Here is an 18,773-nt window from a genome sequence, read left to right on the forward strand (position 1 = left end):
TTACTTGTAGAAAAGACGTCGCGTTCCAGACGTTCGCTCTGGTCGACTTGTTAGCGGCGTCGATAATGTGCCGGCCTCTCCCGTGTCGATCTGGCAGGGGAGCAGATTATCGAGCCGGCTGAGGACAGCAGAGGCACCGTGGAGCTCAGCGAGACGCCCGGAGATCACACTTATTGGGAAGAGATTAAGGTGAACGGCTCTAAGTACTACAGGAACGCCGGCACCAGCAGATACCTCGGCAAGTTCACACTCATCTGCACTGTTCCACGTGAAAAATGTGGGTCTTTATTGAAACGGAGCTAAATAAACGTCACACTTAAAAGCCAGAAATTTGTAAAAAAAGGCGACATTTGCTTCTTTGTCTGTACAACTGGAAACTTTGTTGATTTAATGCAAAACATTTCATTTTCAAACGTTTTCATCCGCAGGCTTCGACTGCAGCAGGGACGAGGTCCACTCCGAGGCCCGACCCTCTGAAGCCGAAGAGTGGCTGCTGCTGGTGGACCAGACGGACCAGAGTCACCGCAGAGCCGTCGTCATCAAGAACAAACAGTCCGGGAGGTTCCTGGCCGTTCAAAATGGCCGCTTCGTTGGACTAGCGTCGTACGACAAGGACTGCAGATGGTATTTAGAGTAAAACCGACGATCGGGAAGCAAATCTGCCGTTTAAGTAATTGAGGGGGAGTTTGCTTGATGGATAAAAACTAAACTTTTAATGTGTTTGCAACAAAAGTTGGTAGAAAATGTGATGAAAGAAAAAAAAACAAAAACCCTCTAGAATCTTTTTCTCTTGAGGATTTCTGGTTTCCAGTTGATCGGGTGACTTTCTTCAGTCTGCAGGAGAGAAAAGAGTGGTCAAAGATCTTTCTGCTGCAATTACTAAAAAAAAAGTAAAACAATCCCAATAAACAATAAAATGACTTACAGCCGTGTCGTCTTCTTTGTAAACCTTGATGGTCTTGTCGGCCTCTGCTGTGATGAGTCGGCTTTCCGAGTTATCGAACAAACACGCGAATATTCCCGACTCGCTGTCCAGAGATCCGGGCTGCACGGCGGCGTGGATCCGCTGGAAGTTGTAGCCCGTCCTCCAGTCCCACATGTGGATGGTCCCGTTGTCGGCTGGAGAGGGGAAAGAAAACCATCGTACTGTCATCAAGCGTCACGTGTCAAACACAACTTAATTAAAAAAAATATACAAAACACAATAGTGGACAGTTTTCTTTCTTCCTTCTTGTTTTACCTCCAGACACTAAGACGCCGTCAGAGTTCACAGCCAGAGTGTTGATGATGGCGTTGTGGCCCGACAGGTTCTGGATGAAGTTGCCGTCTGGGAACATCCACTGCTTGATGTTATCGGCGGATCCAGAAGCAAACGTGTATCTGTGGAGGACAGAATACAGATTTATAATAGCGCAGGGGGGTCGACTGGGCTGGATTGATAAAATAAAGAACTTTTAAATGTAAAGCTTTTCTTTGTTGTGGCACAGAGTATATGTCATGACAATGTTTATATTTGCACAAAAACAAACATTTCGCTTGGCAGTTTGGCAGAAGTGAAGCCTCTTGCAAACCAGGTTTGGGCCACGGGCCTCATGTTTGAAAACGTGTGTGTGTGTGTGTGTGTGTGTGTGTGTGTGTGTGTGTACTCACTGTCTGGGGTGCAGCACAAGAGTTCGGACGGACTTCTTGTGGTTGGTCAGAGTGGCTCTGGTTTTCCCAGCGATCAGATCCCACAGTCTGATGGTGGAGTCGTGGCTTCCTGCACAAAGCCACCAACAAACCAGTCAGTGTGGCTGCAGCTTTAACGTGTCGCCATGTCGCTCTGTAGTTTTACTAAAACGTGAGGCGCGTCTCGAAGACGCAAAATGTACTGACCCGTGATGATTTGTGGTTCTGCTGCCTGGCATCTCACTGTGGCCACCGTGTTGGTGTGACCTGTGAGCGTGTGCACGTTGGCTTTCGTCCTGATGTCCCACACCTGAACACGCAGACGGAAAGTGCGGTGAGTGAAACGATTAAACCAAACAGAAGCTCCATCAACGTATCGGCGACTTTCTCTTATTCGGCAAAACTTTGTATTGTAGATGTTACTGTCGACACTCCGCTACTCAGAAAATATTAAATATGACCTGCAGCATAGAAAAACATATCAGAGCTGAAAAAATGGGGTCGGTAAATACAGACAACTTTGAGACAAGATGCTCATAAAAAAAAAAAAAAGTAATGTTTTCTATGTTTTTATATTGATGCTTCTTTTGAAAGAGCATCCATGACTTTCCTCCACCTGCCTCTAGAGGGCGCTCACATGCCACAGTTCATGTCCTTCACCAGGAGCTTCAAGCAAAAGCCAGACACTCCCAACACCATTTTCAAAAAAGAAAAACTGCCAATTTCAATAAATTATGTACTTCTGATCGCACTCATGAAAAGATGAAGGCGGCAGAAATTGACCCAAAAACTGCAGCAGACAAGCTTTCACATGGTTCTGAAGTTAAATAATCTGTTTCATTGTTTGGATAAAAAAGATTTAAAGATCGAAGAGCAGCCATAAACGGAGGACAATTTTTTAGGGCATTTGACTGTATCAGTCACCGGGAGGCCTCACAAATGTAAAAAAGAAGAAGAAAAGTGGGACTGTTCCTGTTTCATGATAAAAGTTAAAAAAATGAGGTTAACTTAGATGACTTTTTTTAATGAATTTTACCCCTTTGCACTAAAAGAAAGGGGAAGATTTGTAAGTTATCTTTTTACCGAGATCAGGCTGGACTCTATGTGACCACTGTAATAAAATAATAACACCATTGACCCTCAAACTGTCAGCGGGTCTGATAAGTAAAAAAAAAAGAAAAAAAAAGTGGATTCAATCGATTTGACAATAAACAGTAATAAGTCCGATCTTGAATATATTAAAAAAGCATAGTTAAATATGTAGGACTTTTTCATTATATTGTTCTTTATATTTTGACGTCTTTTATTTCCGAGAGGGGATGAGTTCAAGTTCCCCGTCTTGTGATAATAGTTTACACAGTTTGGTAGAAATGGTCAACCAGATCACAGATGTCTCTCACCCTCGCCGTGGCGTCTCTGCTGCAGGTCACGAGCACGTCGATGGTCGGATGTAGATCCAGATCATACACGGCGCTGAGGTGTCCGTGGTAGTGCCTGATCACCTGCGAGCACATAAGAGCACTTTCTCAGGAAACCCGAACCAATGGGGGGGGAATTACTGAAGGTTCAGTATGGCGGCTTGGAACACTGCATACCTTGTTGTACTCCATATCCCAGCATTTGACCTGCTTGTCCTCTCCACAGGAGAAGAGGTACGGGCTGCGGGTGCTCACCGCCACGCCGCGCACCGTGCTGATGTGTCCCGTCAGAGAGAGCTTCAGCTTTCCACTCGCCAGATCCCAGATCTGTCAAAAAAAAAAAAAAAAAGAGGCAGCCCTCAAGTAAACCAAAGAGTGTCACGGACTCCCTGTATTCAGAGTGCCACCTAGAGGTCAAAGACTGCACCTGCAAACACTAGAAAAGCTTTGGATAATCCTGAAACTAAAAGAAATGCGTTTAAGAGCAAAGCATCACTGCATCAATAGACCAGGTAAAGAGGTTCAGTCCTCAATGATGTACAACACAATCAACATTGTTAGAGATGCTGGGATCACGTTATGATCTCTCTCTACGACTCCCTAAACTGTTGCCTTGAAGTTATTATTCTATTATCATTATTACTACATTCAAACAGGAGCTTTCATGCTGACAAACACACAGGCTGGGCTCTTCCGTCCACACATCTTTAACATGTGTGGAAAGGTTGAATGATGTCTTTAACATATAAACAAATATAGAGACTCAAAATCATCACACATAAAACAAATATCTGCCCAAAAAGCAGCAGGAGTTTCTCCACCGTGTGTATTTGCTATGATGTGCTGTTGAAACACGTCACGTCCTGCAACTGGTGTATTTAGAGGTTTTTAAATCGGTCTGTGTCTGGAGTAAAATCTAATCCAGGAAACAGTTTGCAAGCAGACGAAGCTTGTTTTAAGCACAATAAAGCCAGTTTAAGCATTTCCAAAAACTGTCATGACAGCATACTGCACACTAAGAATTTTATATTGTTTAAGCTTGTGTGTTTTGTCTTTTTTTTTTTAATTCATAAAGATGAACATGTCTGCATTTTATCTGCAATTCATTTAGACAATATTTACAAGAACACTTCTGGCATCGATGGATGATAAAAGAGGATTTTCAGCAGATTCACCTTGATGGTTCGATCTGCAGACCCTGTGACAAACCACTGGTTCCCCGGCTCCACGGCGATAGACCTCACCCAGCCAAGGTGGCCGCTGATGACCTGCCAGAAAAAAAATGAGCAGCATTAAAAAAAAACAAGTCGGGACACTAATGCAGAGATATTCTTGCAAACGAGCCAGTCTTCTGACCCGAAACAGTTTCCACGGTGGGTGCCACTGAGGTTTGGGCATCGTTGGAGTTCTCCGCATGAGCGCAGAGTTTCTGGTGGCCCCTCCCTCCAGGAGAGACTGGAAAACAAAAATGCAAGCTTTTTTGTCGCGCAATTCTTCGCCGTTAAATGAGTCAACAGATCCAAGTGAGAGAGGAAACGTGGCGGCCCACCACTGCGGTCGACGGTGGGTGAACTCTTTCTGCTCCGCCTGCGTGTCGATGGATGTCTGCAACACTGGCTGCTGTGCGAATGGCGTCCTGCCTGGAATTAACAATATGGGGGGGGGGGGGGGGGGGTGGGGGGGGTTACACGTAAAGAAACGAGGAATTAAATTAAGGATAATACTTTAGCTTTTTACAACACAAACTACTATTCCACATGTGTCAAACTCAAACCCTGCGGGCCAAATGTGGCGTACAATTTGTATATGATTGTTCATTAATGTGTGTTGTTCCGATCAAATGAATAAATATTATATTACCCGTGAAGATTGCAGAGTATAAACATCAATGCAATTTTCAACAATCCCAAAATGTCCAGGAAGAGAAAAATGGATGCAGATGAAAGGATGTTTCATGAACGACGGGAAGGAGAACACATGTCTGTACTGTTTGTCTTTTGTGTTCTGAGGCGTGTCGGTTGTCAAGGAGACAATATAAGTCCACATTTTGACACCAAGCAGAGCGAACTATGCCAAAGTTAGACTTAACACAGCAACTAATATTTGTAATATGAATAAGTAAAAAAGTCAGTTATTTAAAATTGAGTAGTTACGTTTGTTTTACATGATATTTGTTTACATTTAGTTACATTTGGCCCTATGCTGATGTGGCCCTCGGTGGAAATGAGTTTGACACCCCTGTATTAGACTTTTACGTTGCATGCCGACACGTTTACCTGGCCTGTGAAGGCGGTAAAGCCAACGCCATGGAGTGTACTCCTGCCTCACTGGGATTCCTGTGCATCTTTGTCTCTGCAGTCAACGCCACTCCTGTGCAGCAAAAAGTAGTTAGAAAAACCGAAATGATGCCGATGCTGCTCACACAGAGGCCGAAAAACAATTCATATAATCAGTATTTACCAGGTCCAGAGGGATAAGCATGTGTCCCAGTGATTAAGTAATCTGGATCGTCCCCTAAAGCAGAAAGTAGAAGTTTATTACAACACATTCTTAAGACAGTATTTTTTCCTCCTAAATATGAGATGGAACGGGACACTATGTTATTTACACACCTGGCTGAGCATAGTCGCCGGCCCCTTGCAGGTGAGGTGGAAGCTGTGGTCTGCCTTTCGCTTCCTTCAGGATCGGCATGTGCAGAACTGCACTATAATCGGCTTTTAATTTCACACCAACCTTCAGCTTGTGGCTGTAAATACAGGAAACAAATGGTGCGCCTTGATCAAAACCCCCGTGAAGCTCATTTTGGTTGATGGAACCAGAACTTTTTCAATGTATGGAGCGGTGCTAACAGAGCCTTCGGTCAAGTTCAAGAGGAAAAGCTGTTTCAGAGGACAATATTTGAAGACATAAACGGAAAGTTTTTATTTATATTTTTTATGCTCACTCTAACATTTGGCCATTTCCCCCCTCCGAGTTATCATGTTGCTCCATTTTCCATCTAAATTAAACACCTTTGCAGTAAAAATACATCAGTCTGTCACTGTATTTGGGGTGACAAGATTTTTAGAGTGGAAAGGTATACATGGCGTTAATGTTTACAATATCGTTTTAGACTTCTGTATATAACGAAAGAGAAAGTGTACAAAAAACATTTATTATGTGGTTTGTGTGCACTTTTTTCTATGCCATGGATTGTTTGTTTGTTTGTTTAAGTTGCTATGTTTGTGCTTAAAATATTATTCACATCGTCTGTCACCACGGAAACCAGTGGATCACAAGATGACTTGATCCACCACACCACTCCTTCCACCATTTGTCTTGGTCGTTGAATTAATCCATGTTGCAATGTTCAGGTTAAATTGTGTTCTGTTGGTTAAAGTTCCTGTGTGTTGGCGTGAGTTTAGCTGAGAGTGGAGTAATGAAAGTAATCAAAGCAATGTAGAAAAGTGCGATGATGATGATGATGAGTTACCTTTCTTCATCCTGAGACACAGGTTTCGCATGGTCGGACACAAACATATCATGACTCCTTTTCAAAGACCTGAACACCAGGGTGTGGACTGAATGCTTCTGCACATCCTGCGGACCACATTAATACAAACACCATATTAGCCAGCACGAAGAAGACACCGCCTGAACGAGTTAGAATGTATATCATAATACAATAGGTAAACAAATAGGTTAAACTAAGTAAGCGGCTCCCAGGAAATAGACGGCGCCGGCACGCGTGAGCTCGGCGGGAACGACAAGCAACAAACTAGAGATGTTAAAAACGTCTCACCTCAGTCATTGTGCTCATAAAAGTTATCCGCTCTTGTCGCAACTCGTGATATTATTCCTATTTGCCGTGTAAATCGCTTCGCTAAACTCGCTATTCTTCACAAACGTAAAGCCATGAGCACTGGAGAGCGGAAACGGAACCCGGAAGTAAACATCACAAAACAGTGCCACAGATTAACGAGCGCCCCGACAGGCGCGGATGTGTAACTACAACCAGTCATGAAGTAATGCAAGTGTTCCGTTTTTCACCTATAGAATGTCTCGCACAAAAAAGTAAACATTGTGAATATTGACTTTTTAATATGCACATACAGAGAGGTTTTTTTTTTCAGTGGTTGTTACAAATATGTGACTGTTTCACCTTTTGTACCACATTCTGTTTACACAACAAATAACATTGACTGTTCTCTATCGAATCCAAAAGTTAACAGAGATAGTGGAAGGTTTTGGTACAGCCAAACATTCTCTATTCAGGCCCAAAACCAACCTTGTTCTAATGGTTTAAAAAAATCTGTAATAGAATTTTGTATTGAACCGACTGAAGAGGATTCTGAGAATGAAGAGTAGGAAAGAGTCGAGGTAATAATATCGATATTACTGTTTAGTTTTTGAAAAGAATTTCCCTCCAGTTCCCAACAGCACGGTATAAGTGAAGTCCATTTACCATTTGTTAATGTTGTCCAATTCATTAAAAGTGAAGTTGATACGGGACTGTTTTATTACAAATGACCAGCCCTTATTAACAGCAGTTCAGAGTCTCCCATTGTAATGATTTATCAAAAAGTGGCCCAGTTTTACTGAGTCATCCAGTGACCACAAAATAAAAATTACGAGAATGAAACATTTATCTAAATGAACACCACAGATGCTTGGTCACTAACCTGAGTACTGTCTGAGTACTATAGTGCTCCCCTTCTGGATCTCAGACGGCAGGAGAGCACACACCACATTAGTGAGGCAACAGAGCCATGCCAGCTCATTGGTACACTTGTTTAAACTGCCTCATTCAGTCAGTTTATCGACAGTAAATCAATGTGGAGAGATTTAATCACATCCTTTAAACCAGGTAACAACTTGGGTAGAAGACTTTTGCACTCGTTGGAGGAAAGAGAGCTTTGATTGATGTTAGAGCAGGGGGAGGCTTGCCATGATTAATTAAATAACAAAGCTTGGAAAGAATTTTTCTGGATTCTAAGAACAAAAGGTGGTAAAACACAATTAGATTTTTCCACCGTTTATTGGGTGAGCCTCAAAAATGAAAATCGGATCAACTCAAACCCCAAACCACTGAAATGACAATTCATTGTTAACTCCGTGCCTCCAGGGAGGCTTTAGAAAACATGTTTTAGATAGTTTATGTGGTTAACTATATAAAAGGTTTTTTTTGGGGGGGAGGATGTTATGTGTCTGACATCAAACCAAATAAAGTGTATTGATGTTCTGATGCATTCATGAAAATATAAGCGAGGTGGAATTGAACCTTACGGCAAGGTGATGGAAGCAAGGTCTGATGATGCGTGGGGACAAGTACAACCAGTGCAAAGCAAACAAAGTACTGTGCAAATGCGGATCAAAATAAACATGACAACCATGATGTTTTGAGAACACTACCAAAAGAACTTGGCCACAAACGGTTTTGGTGTCCTGAAAAGCTGACCGCACAGTTCAGTCTTACAAAGTGCAACTCCCTGTGAAGGGCTTTATCAGGGCAAAAGCAGAGCATGCTTATAACGTCAAAGCTGGCCCAGTATGCAAGATGAAATGTGAAGTTTAACTCTAATATCAGGATGAGGAAAACGAAACTCCAACAGCATTAAAGTATAAAATATATAATAAATGCCTTGTGATTGACTGGTAGCCTGTGCAGGGAGGATCGTGGCTTCATGTACAGCCAGCCACGATCACCATCGGCGACCTTGAATCCTGAGCTCAACCTGCCGCCGCAGAGGATGAATGGATGAAATGATGAAGGTTGATGTAAATTAGAACTATCAATTCTGTTTGGGTCACATGCGACACACTCAATAAATTGCTATTTTAAACTCATAAAGAGATCTTCAAACCTTCAGCCAGTGAGTTTCTATAATTATAAGTGTCTAAAAAGATCACTTATAATTTAATTTAAACTTTTAAAAATTATACTGGGATAAGGGAGCCTTTTCGGAAAGCTTTTAGACATATTGTGAAATCTGACATTTTAATGATTGTTTGATTCTAAGGAACTATTAAAGCCACATTTATTCAGTTACATATCTTTTAAATGTGGTATTTTATTACCAGAAGAGGAGTTTGACGTGGCCAGCTTGCTCTTATTATTCAAAGTAGCTGTCACATTTCAATATGTTATTTTCCCAAGCTGCTGTGCTTAAAATGTTGTAATAATGATCGAAATGCCATGCCATGCAAAATGTGATACAAGAAAACAAAGGGCCAATTTAACAAGTTGACATTTTGTTGTACACATATTGATGCTATTATACAAAAAATGAAGTGGAAAAAGCATAAAGTTATATGACAGTGTTTATTTAGTTTACTGGACACATGTATCATGACAAAGAAAATGAGGCCAATGAGTTGAGTCTATTCAGACATGTGTCAGGTATGAACTTCATTCGTTCAACCACTTTCTTCTGTTTAATCTCCATGTGTGTTAATAAAACAGCTGTTTGCCACCTGAGCTTTATTGCTGTTGTGAGTCCAGACTGAAGAAAGTCCAATGAAGTCATGACCAAAAAAATGTCGTAAAGAAAAGATGTTTATTTAGTGCAAAAGAAAAAAAACAAAACAGCACTGAGGAGGACGGGAATTTAAGATCATCCAGATCTGATCACCCTGCAGAGTCAGATTACTAAACCGTGCCGAGATCACAGAAAAAAAAACACATCATGAAGTCAGAAACTTTTCCATGGAGGCGTTTTATTGGATCTAAAAGGGGCTTGAGGGCTGTCATAAAGCAAACCAGGGCCGGCCACGACATCTGCTTTTAATGATCTCCGAGTCCTCCAAACTGTTTGGCACCGGCCTGCTGTCCACCTGCTGTGAGGCGGCTGAGAGGAATGATCTTCATCGTGGTCTCCTTCAGGGAGTACCAGCGGTTGTGCCATGTGACCCAGATGATGCCGTTGTCGTAGCCGAATTCACCCGCATCCTTCTCCGTGTACCTTCCACCTGGATCAACGGGACAGAGCAGGTTGGCATCTCGCGCCGATTCACACCCACGGCTCGGTGTGTTTTGTGTGCCTAAGGCAAACTGCACCATAAAGACTCTGGTGTTGGTTCATAGCCAACGGGTCTTACCCAGGTAGTATTTTCCGTTCAGGTGTGCAGCATGACATCTGTTCATCCACCAACCGGAGCCGTCCTGCAAAGCACAGTGGCCATCGTACTTGTCGTTGTCTTTGTCGAAGGTGCTGAACTGCATGCCGTTGTGCGACGTGTAGAACTTGTCGCTCGGGTCGTCTCCAAAGTCGAAGCCGTCGAAGGCGTCTCCGGCGTCGCCGCCAAAGTAGAAGCCGTAGGTCAGACGGTACATGTCGGCTTCCGAGCCAAGTCTGAACATGTTGTAGTCAGCATACCTGTAAGAAAACATATGACGGAGGCATCGGGGGGGTTACAGTTTGGATAACCCCCAGAGGACAACCTCATTATTGGAGGAGCCTGTTTGCTTTGTCGGCAAATCCCTCTGACCCCTTCTTATGTAATCAGTTTTAACATATGCGTGCGTATGTACTTTTTGTTGCCCTCCCAGTCTACAAGTTCTATCCTCAGCACGGTTGGCATGGTGTTGGTGGCCGTCAGCAGGTGGATCTTCTCGTTGCCCAGCCAGAACTCGGTGGTGTCGTCTGGGGAGAGATACCCAAAGCCGTTCTTGTACTGGTTCCAGTCCTTGTGGAAGTTCACGCTGCCGTCCCGTCTCTGTGGGCATGAGGAAGTGGCCGGAGTTAGGATTCACTGGCCTCGAGTGCGCCCATATAAAAAGAGTTTATGGAGGGGCTCCGTGAAAATCTTAAGCAGAATTGGGAGTTTCAAAAGGAGAGGTGACCATAGTTTTCTCGTTGCCTGATTCAAGTTCTCTTAACGTATATCTGCACCATATGTAAGGAATCACAAACTTGTTTTATATGAAAGCAAATTTCATCCGATAAAAGTAGAATATTGCTTTAAGCAATCAGAGGTCCTGTGGAAGGTCTCGCTTTTCAATGTTTATCATGAATCATTTAGTACCCAGGTTTACTAGCACAATAATAGCACATCATACATCCTTATGTAATTATTTTAAAATAAACAAAATTAAAAAAAATTACCTTTAGTGTGAAATGAATCAATAAAAAGGCTGGCACATATCTAATAGCATACCCTCTGTAGGACTGTGAAACCGCGTCCGAAGCTGTCAATCTCACAGTAGACCAGGAACTGCTCCTTTGCATTCAACGGCTTCACATAGTAAATTCCACTGGTAGTGGCGCCTTTGTTTGCAATATCCTGGCAATCTGATGGAACAAAAGTCACAATAAAAATCAGGGTGAAAAATGTGTGTTTGACTGGTATAACGAAGGCATCTGGTGTTAAATGCAGGCATAATGAGTCATGTTCATAATTTCCGCTTGCTGATTTGAATAGTTTAATGATTATACGCGCTGAACATTTCAGTCTCAAAGTTTTAAATGTGTGGGATGTGTTTGCTCTGCACTGATGCCTCACATTGATTTTTGTCTCTGTGTAAATACTCCACAAGGACACATTTTGTGTAGATGAGGCAAGAACTGAGAAGCTGCTTGGGAAATAGGAACGAACGGCTGAGGGTCACACGTTGTTGTTTTTTTTTTTTTTTTTGTATTTCTTTGCGTTACCTGTTCCTGTTGTAGTTTGGATCTCCACAGTATCTTTGCACGGTTCAGTGCACTTCTGCTGCAGCTGAACGGAAAGCTGTTTCAAGTCTCCCATTCGCCTCTCATTGGATTCAATTAGATTTTGAAGTTCACTAAAAAGAGGGAAAGAAATATGAACTGTAGGCACCATCTCCTGAGTGGATAAGTTCCTGGATTTCTACACAGACATCAGAAAACCATGACAGCTTTCAGAGATAAAGAAATAATAACCTTCACATTTATGGAAAGAAAAAAACTAATGAAAAAGTGTAGCATGAAAAAAGGAAAAAAACGACTATGTGAAGTGGTGAGGCCAGCAGAGGTCAACAGGGGGAAGATGTGTGGGCGGCAAAAGAGTCCATGACCTCTGTTCAGGTTGGAGTGCATTGACCCGAGTGTGTGGGCAGCAACGGCACCATGTTGGCAAAAAAAAAAGGCCACTTATAAGTACAATCCTGACTCATAATGTGACGAATAGTAAAAGAGCCTTCCAACTTTTATATCAACCATCCTATCACTTCATAGTGGACTTTTTGTTTTTAACTTGCAAGGAAGCATTTCAATGTCACACCTGGAACAAAATACTGAGTTTAAGTTGTAGGAGTGCATCAACGTTCACAAGCTTTTCTCATGAGCTGTTGAGAAGAAGTTTAATGAGGTTTCAGGGAAATGCAGATTACCAAAATTACTTTTTTCCCTCCTCTGAAAATCTCACTAAACATTGGGAACTGACACTATTCACTGTCTGGATTTATACTTCTATGGCCAATGAGCCACTTTCTGAACAATATTGCTGAATTGATTCTTCAGGTGAAGAAAGGGAAAGAGGCCTGTTTAACTGCATTAATTCTCTATATCAAATGTAATTACAATATTGCGAATTGTTGTTTGAAAAATTTCAAATACATACAAGCTGATGAACTTTATTTATGGGAATACAGTTTTCTTTATTTACTTGATAAAAATGTTGCCATAAAAAGTCCTTATTGAAGTCGTCGGTCACAATTTGTCTATCTGTAGTGAGGATAAAACTTTGGTGGCTTTCACAGTCGTGAACTATTATGTACAACTAATAAACGACATGAAAACCACTCTTCAATTTCCTGATACTGCATGGGAGGATGTTTCGTTTGTTGTTAACTTACAATATTTGCTGTTCTTGTGCAATGATGGTCTTCTCAAATCGAAGGACGTCATCCAACATACTTGTTGACTTTTTGTAATGCGCGTCTGAAAAGAAGAAAAAAAAACAACAGGCAGTTTAGTTTATATATATGAAAAGTCTATGCGTACAATTTTATTCATAGTACACATTGGAACAAATACCAACTTATGTGTGTTACAAATATATTCAAAAAAAAACTACAAACAAAAAAATAATGCAGTGGTTTCCAGACTAGTGTTGATGGTGATTGTGAGGTGATGAATTAGTGGCACCAACTGAAGTCCGTTACCTGGCTGGCTCTTTTGAGCTGAAGTCGTTGAGTCTTTCATGTAGACAATAGTTTCTTCCGCCTCTTGGGTCAAATTAGTAATCGTTTCTAGTGCCTTTTGCATCGAGTCCAGTTCATGGTCTGCTCTGCTCCAATAATTCAGCATGTAATCGGCCACACCACACGTAGTGGGACATTGTTTCCCCTACAACAAAGCACAAAACTAATTCAACACTCCACCAATGAATGTTCATGGAAACATAATTCCCACTGCAACACTGTACGAGATCATAGTCTATACATGCATACTTACAAAGCCATCATTCGGATTGCATGTTGCAAGGTTGTCTCCTCTGATTTGCTACACGAAAATAAAATAGATATTATAATATCTATTTGTTTTAATGTTCACAACAGTTTTTTGAAATAAGAAATATATCGGGGGTGACTTACTGCTGACGAGAAGGAGAAAAGTAACAAAAGTCCTCCTGCTGTTGCAAGAAGTGATGGAGCCATGTTGTGCTTTTTGTCTCTGCCTGGACTGACGGCACTGCGCAACTCTGCGGGATATTTATATGACCAAGGTCCTCTGTGCAGCCCCTGATAAGTGGCTCAACAAACAAACACCCCGCTGACTTTGTTGTGAAAAACCTATGACTCAAACGTCTGACAGTAGTCATTTCCCCGATCTGGCAGGGTCAGTCAATGGCTATGGTTTAGCTATCAGGAGAGGGTTGTGTGCTAAACATTGTACATTTGTACACATCTCCATGTCGGTAATGATGACTCAGGTTTTCTTAGTCCATATTTGCAGGTGAAGCACACAATGACATGCCAGTTTTAGATTGCTAATAAAATGGAGATTATATTCAAGCTAAAAGAGTGAAGGACTCTTGTTGGGATTTGTCTTTTGATCATGAAATTGACTCCAGCGGTACCCCTCTTTTTCTTTTTTTCCTAACTAAAAATGTTAGAGCTACTTGGGTGAAGTTAATAGAAAATGTAAAACTTTAATGCTACAGTGTTGTTGTATCATGGAAGTAGGGCATTTAAGTAGAAGCACATAATAGAGATCCCTTCCTCTGAAAGAATTTCTTGGAAAAAAAAGCCAATGGTGGCTTTAAAACAACAATAAAGGTCAATGTCTCAATAACGTCTCATGTTCCTTTGACCATCATTTACAGCTTGACAATGACATTACAAATGTAATGTGAAACTGGCATTGTTTTATTTGAAATCCTGAACTGAATGGAGCAACCTGTTATAAGATAAGACAGGACTGAGACTGATAACACGTTGGAGGAAAAAAAGGAGATCAATCCATCAAGGATGTTGGTTTTTAAACTGATAATATGTCACCGGATGCCTGTCATCTGCTTATTACATCTTTAACTGAGAAAAAAAGACATTTAACTGTTGATGAGGTTCAACAAGTGGTCACTGATCTTGAACTTACGTAAAGAGTTATGGAAACATTACTTATGGAAACATTTGTACATTTTTTCCCTTCACTCTTTCCTCTTTTCAAGATTGTATTGTGTATATAATTGTGCTTACATACTTTCTGACTAGTCCTTGGGCCACACGCACAGACACACGCACTGATATTGAGATATGTTTCATGCAACAATGTATTCAACCTGAATTTCACTGCTGTCAGACATTGGATGGGCTGCAGATGACATGAGATCTACAATAAATGCTTAACCGTGTTTCTTCCAGTCAGTTTTATGGGCCGTATTAAAGGGCAACTATGAACCCATCCATCCATCCATTGGCTACCGCTTTATCCGGGACCGGGTCGCGGAGGCAGCAGTCTGAGCAGAGTTGCCCAGACTTCCCTCGCCCCAGACACTTCCTCCAGCTCCTCCGGTGGCACCCCAAGGCGTTCCCAGGCCAGCCGAGAGACATAGTCCCTCCAGCGTGTCCTGGGTCTGCCCCGAGGCCTCCTACCGGAGGGACATGCCCGAAACACCTCCCTGGGGAGGCGTCCGGGGGGCATCCGAAATAGATGCCCGAGCCACCTCAGCTGGCTCCTCTCGATGTGGAGGAGCAGCGGCTCTACTCCGAGCTCCTCCCTGGTGACTGAGCTCCTCACCCTATCTCTAAGGGTACGCCCAGCCACCCTACGGAGGAAGCTCATTTCAGCCGCTTGTATCCGTGTAACTATGAACCATTTGAGTATTATTTCTGTCGCACACTGGGTGGCGGTGTTGAGTCACTTCAACACCAGTGGGTACTTCACCTGGTTTCCTCAGGTTTGGTCAGACTGGGTCTGGAGGGTGAAAGGATTACACCCTCTTATCAGGCTGACAACACATGCAGTGTTATTTTACTCCAGTTTATTCTGTTATTGGCTCAATACACCACCTTGTAGTGCAAACTTGTATTATAAATGACACAAAAACATCACATACCTTCAATGCAATCTTCCTACTCTTTTTAATCATTGTGAAATATTGATGGATTTGCACCAGTGGCATTCTTCTAAGTTTCTTGTACAGCATCCTACCTGCATTCACCAAACTGGACTTTATATGATCTGTTGTCTATATTTAATTCTATTTAATTGGTTTATTCTATAAACTTTCTGCCTACGTATGCTGCTGATCTTGAGTAACATATTTATTTGCATGAGAAATAATGAGAATGGAAAAAGCAATAAAGACCTTGAACCTTTGTCAATATGGGTGATGGTTTTATTTATATGTGTCTTGCATATGTCTATCTCATCTGTATTATAAATGATTTTTCCTGCAGTCTGACTTTCTGGGAGCACAAAGAGGCAACGTTACGGGCTTACTTAGTTAGAACAACATGTGCAGCTGACGTGTTGTTGACTGAACTGAAGCCAAACACTCTCCGAGGCAGATCAACAAAAGAAAGCAGAGAAAGAAAATCCTAAGAGAGCGAAGACATGGCATGAATATTGGCAGCATTCTTTGTCAAATTATCAACAGACTGCTTGAACTTGTCATTGAACTTGGCTTTAAAGAATGTTGTTTTTTTTTTTTTTTAGAAACTCTTACTCAGATGTACCTTCATTTTTATCCAGAAAGAAAATGTCCATGGTATTGGTGCAGTGATTTTATATGTAGAGCTCCAGCAAAAGAAAGTTTCATAGAAATCTCTGACCAAGCTAAGTGATTAAAACTAGCTAAATCCCAATAGTTATATGCAGACATTATGTGGGGTTGTAATTGTCTACATTATATAATCATAATGGCACCACAAATTGGCCTTGAGAATTTTTATGTTCGCTGAGGCTGCAATAAAATCATCAGTGTCTATTTATCTGTCTGTCTGCCTATTAGCAAGATTACGTCAAAACTGCAGAACAGATTTCGTTGAATTTTCTACCACAGATAGATATTAAGCCATGTGAGATTCCATTAAAGTTAGGAGGTGGTCTGGATTCTGGATCATGATTTCATTTTATAGGCTTTAACCGATTATGTCAAAACTACATGTCGGATTTTGACCAAATTTCTGAGTCCAAGTCAACGATTGGTGGTTGTCAGAAATCTCTGATTGCTGTTGTGCTTATTACTGTCCCCACCCTACCATAGTATGGTACTTCCAGCCTTGCATACAGTCTGTAAAAAAATCACAATATGATAAGCTGTGAGTGGAGGAGAGCTGTGAATGACACTGTTGCTTCACAACAACAAGATCAGCTTTGACCTCAAGGCTTTAAAAAATGTTTTAGATGTTTGAGTGGAATATTCCTCCTTAATACAACTGCATTCTTGTCAAGGTAACTGATCTCTAAATTGGTCATGGGTATGAGGTTGGCATGTGATTTTCAGTCTAAAGCTATTAGCCAGGTCAGGGACTGGTTAGCTGTCCAGCATGACCTTTGTCTTTCGCCTGCAAATACCTGGAATTGACTACAATCCCACCCACCTTCCGAGGACTAAGATGGCATAGATCAGAAATGGAAACAAAAAAAACCCACAAAATTAACTTTACAACATCACTGACATCATCAATCAATTAAAACAAATGGGGTGAATAACAGTGAGAGTGTTAGTATCGAACAGTTTTGGACACAATTGCTGCAGGAGTTCACTGTTTCTTATTCTGGTAAAAGTCAATGTTAGGAATGCAGGCTACTATAACACGTTCAAGGGTTTCTTTAGTTTTTGGGAAACAATAATGCCTGCAAACAAACTGGCACCTTTAAAAAAGTCGGGTGACTACAACAATTTTGTCTTGTTGTTTGCAAAGTGTTTTAAGCTATACCGACCTTCAGTTTGCCCCTCACATAGCAACAAATCAGTGTATCTGAAAAGAAATTACTTCAGATGTTCAAAGTACTCTCAAGGTTTATTAACAAAATATGTCCTGATCTTTAGATCACATTGTTGGAGGTGCACGGATTCCATTCAAGAAACAGATTAATTGACTTTACAATCCAACGCTGAGGACCTGAAATACTAAATGTATAATTTATCGGCAGTTAAAGCTTAAGTTAAGATCCCTGGAGTTAGTTTTACTTCACTGAAGGCCACTGTACTGTGGCTTTGTCCTTTCAACATCTTCATGTGCATCACAGTTTGAAAAAGGATGCATTGTTTGACAATGAATAATCTGTGATTATTCTTCAAGGTGCTGCTGGAACGCACACCCTCTTTATGAGACCAAAACAAACAGTGGAGATTCATGTGATGAAATAGGTTCATCTGTTGGCCTTCCGTTGACACTGGATGATAAATGGTACCTTGACTACCTCTGTGTGACCTGGTTTTATTATGTGGAAAGAAACAGTCCCTGGACAGATATAAAGCCTCGCTGACCTGAGAATGAACTGCCAGGCCCGTGAACCTAAACACTGCTGAACTTTTGCTGAACTGGCCTCTTTGTGTCGAAACACCAGATGGAAAGTGTCTCTATCTTTCTGAAAGTGCAAATGAAGGAGCAGGCGTTCTCTGATCGCACTGTGTCCGGGATGTTTAAGATCTGTCTTGCCGTGATGTGCTCAGACGCTGATGCCCAGGTTAACATTCCTGGAGCTTCTTTATCAGGAAGCAATGCAACAGAAAACCATTTCAGACTTTCTGGTTTTTATTAAGTGCCGCTGCTGACATTCCAAAACACTCACTCCATAAAGCGAGGCGCTGCGGTATGGCGCTGAACTGATTTCCTGAAAATATTTACATCTCGTAGAAGTATGTTCATGTGGCTGTAATCAACTTAAGTTTCAGGGCTGCAAAAACAAAGTCAGCACAGTTCAGAGGTCCGAGTGGGAATTACATTTAAAGAGCCTTGTTAGGGTCTCCTATCGGTCACAACTATAAGTCTGGAGCAGTTTGACCATGGTGTAAATCTCCCCAGGATGAAGGGGGTTGGTGCAAAGGTTTGTTTTAATGCCACGCCAGGGTTCAGCCTGCGGCCACAGACGGTAAGTCGGCTCAGCTGAAAATGGTGTGATCTGGTATAAAACATACGACGACATTCAGTTTTGTATCGTCGCGTCGCAGATGACAGGAACGGATATAAGCAGTCGTACGAATCATGTTTGGGCTTTCAGACCTGTTCAGTCCTGATCTCTGGTTGCCTCCAAAAGAAACGGTCGTTTGATACAGATGAACATGTTTCAGTAG

The 18,773-nt window shown here is 41.7% G+C and overlaps 2 protein-coding genes across 2 annotated transcripts; both read right to left on the reverse strand.

The window, feature by feature from the left end:
- Positions 1-332: 332 nt before the first annotated feature.
- plrg1 (pleiotropic regulator 1) lies at positions 333-7,002 on the reverse strand. Its single transcript, XM_080521182.1, has 15 exons — positions 6,868-7,002; positions 6,559-6,665; positions 5,699-5,832; positions 5,547-5,600; positions 5,363-5,456; positions 4,636-4,726; positions 4,443-4,541; positions 4,262-4,354; positions 3,264-3,413; positions 3,069-3,170; positions 1,876-1,978; positions 1,651-1,759; positions 1,241-1,380; positions 926-1,119; positions 333-834 (listed from the first exon to the last, which is right to left on the reverse strand). The coding sequence occupies exons 1-15, from the start codon at positions 6,883-6,885 to the stop codon at positions 775-777; spliced, it is 1,548 nt and encodes a 515-aa protein (XP_080377308.1). The 5' UTR covers positions 6,886-7,002; the 3' UTR covers positions 333-774.
- A 2,847-nt stretch (positions 7,003-9,849) lies between these two features.
- Positions 9,850-13,690, reverse strand: fgg (fibrinogen gamma chain; the record flags this gene model as incomplete). Its single annotated transcript, XM_080520993.1, has 9 exons — positions 13,621-13,690; positions 13,481-13,528; positions 13,189-13,372; positions 12,880-12,964; positions 11,717-11,847; positions 11,223-11,356; positions 10,597-10,781; positions 10,164-10,441; positions 9,850-10,034 (listed from the first exon to the last, which is right to left on the reverse strand). The coding sequence occupies exons 1-9, from the start codon at positions 13,681-13,683 to the stop codon at positions 9,850-9,852; spliced, it is 1,293 nt and encodes a 430-aa protein (XP_080377119.1). The 5' UTR covers positions 13,684-13,690.
- Between the last annotated feature and the right edge of the window lie 5,083 nt (positions 13,691-18,773).

Source organism: Blennius ocellaris (assembly GCF_963422515.1).
Source record: "Blennius ocellaris genome assembly, chromosome: 3".
In the NCBI taxonomy this organism is placed as follows: Eukaryota; Metazoa; Chordata; class Actinopteri; order Blenniiformes; family Blenniidae; genus Blennius; species Blennius ocellaris.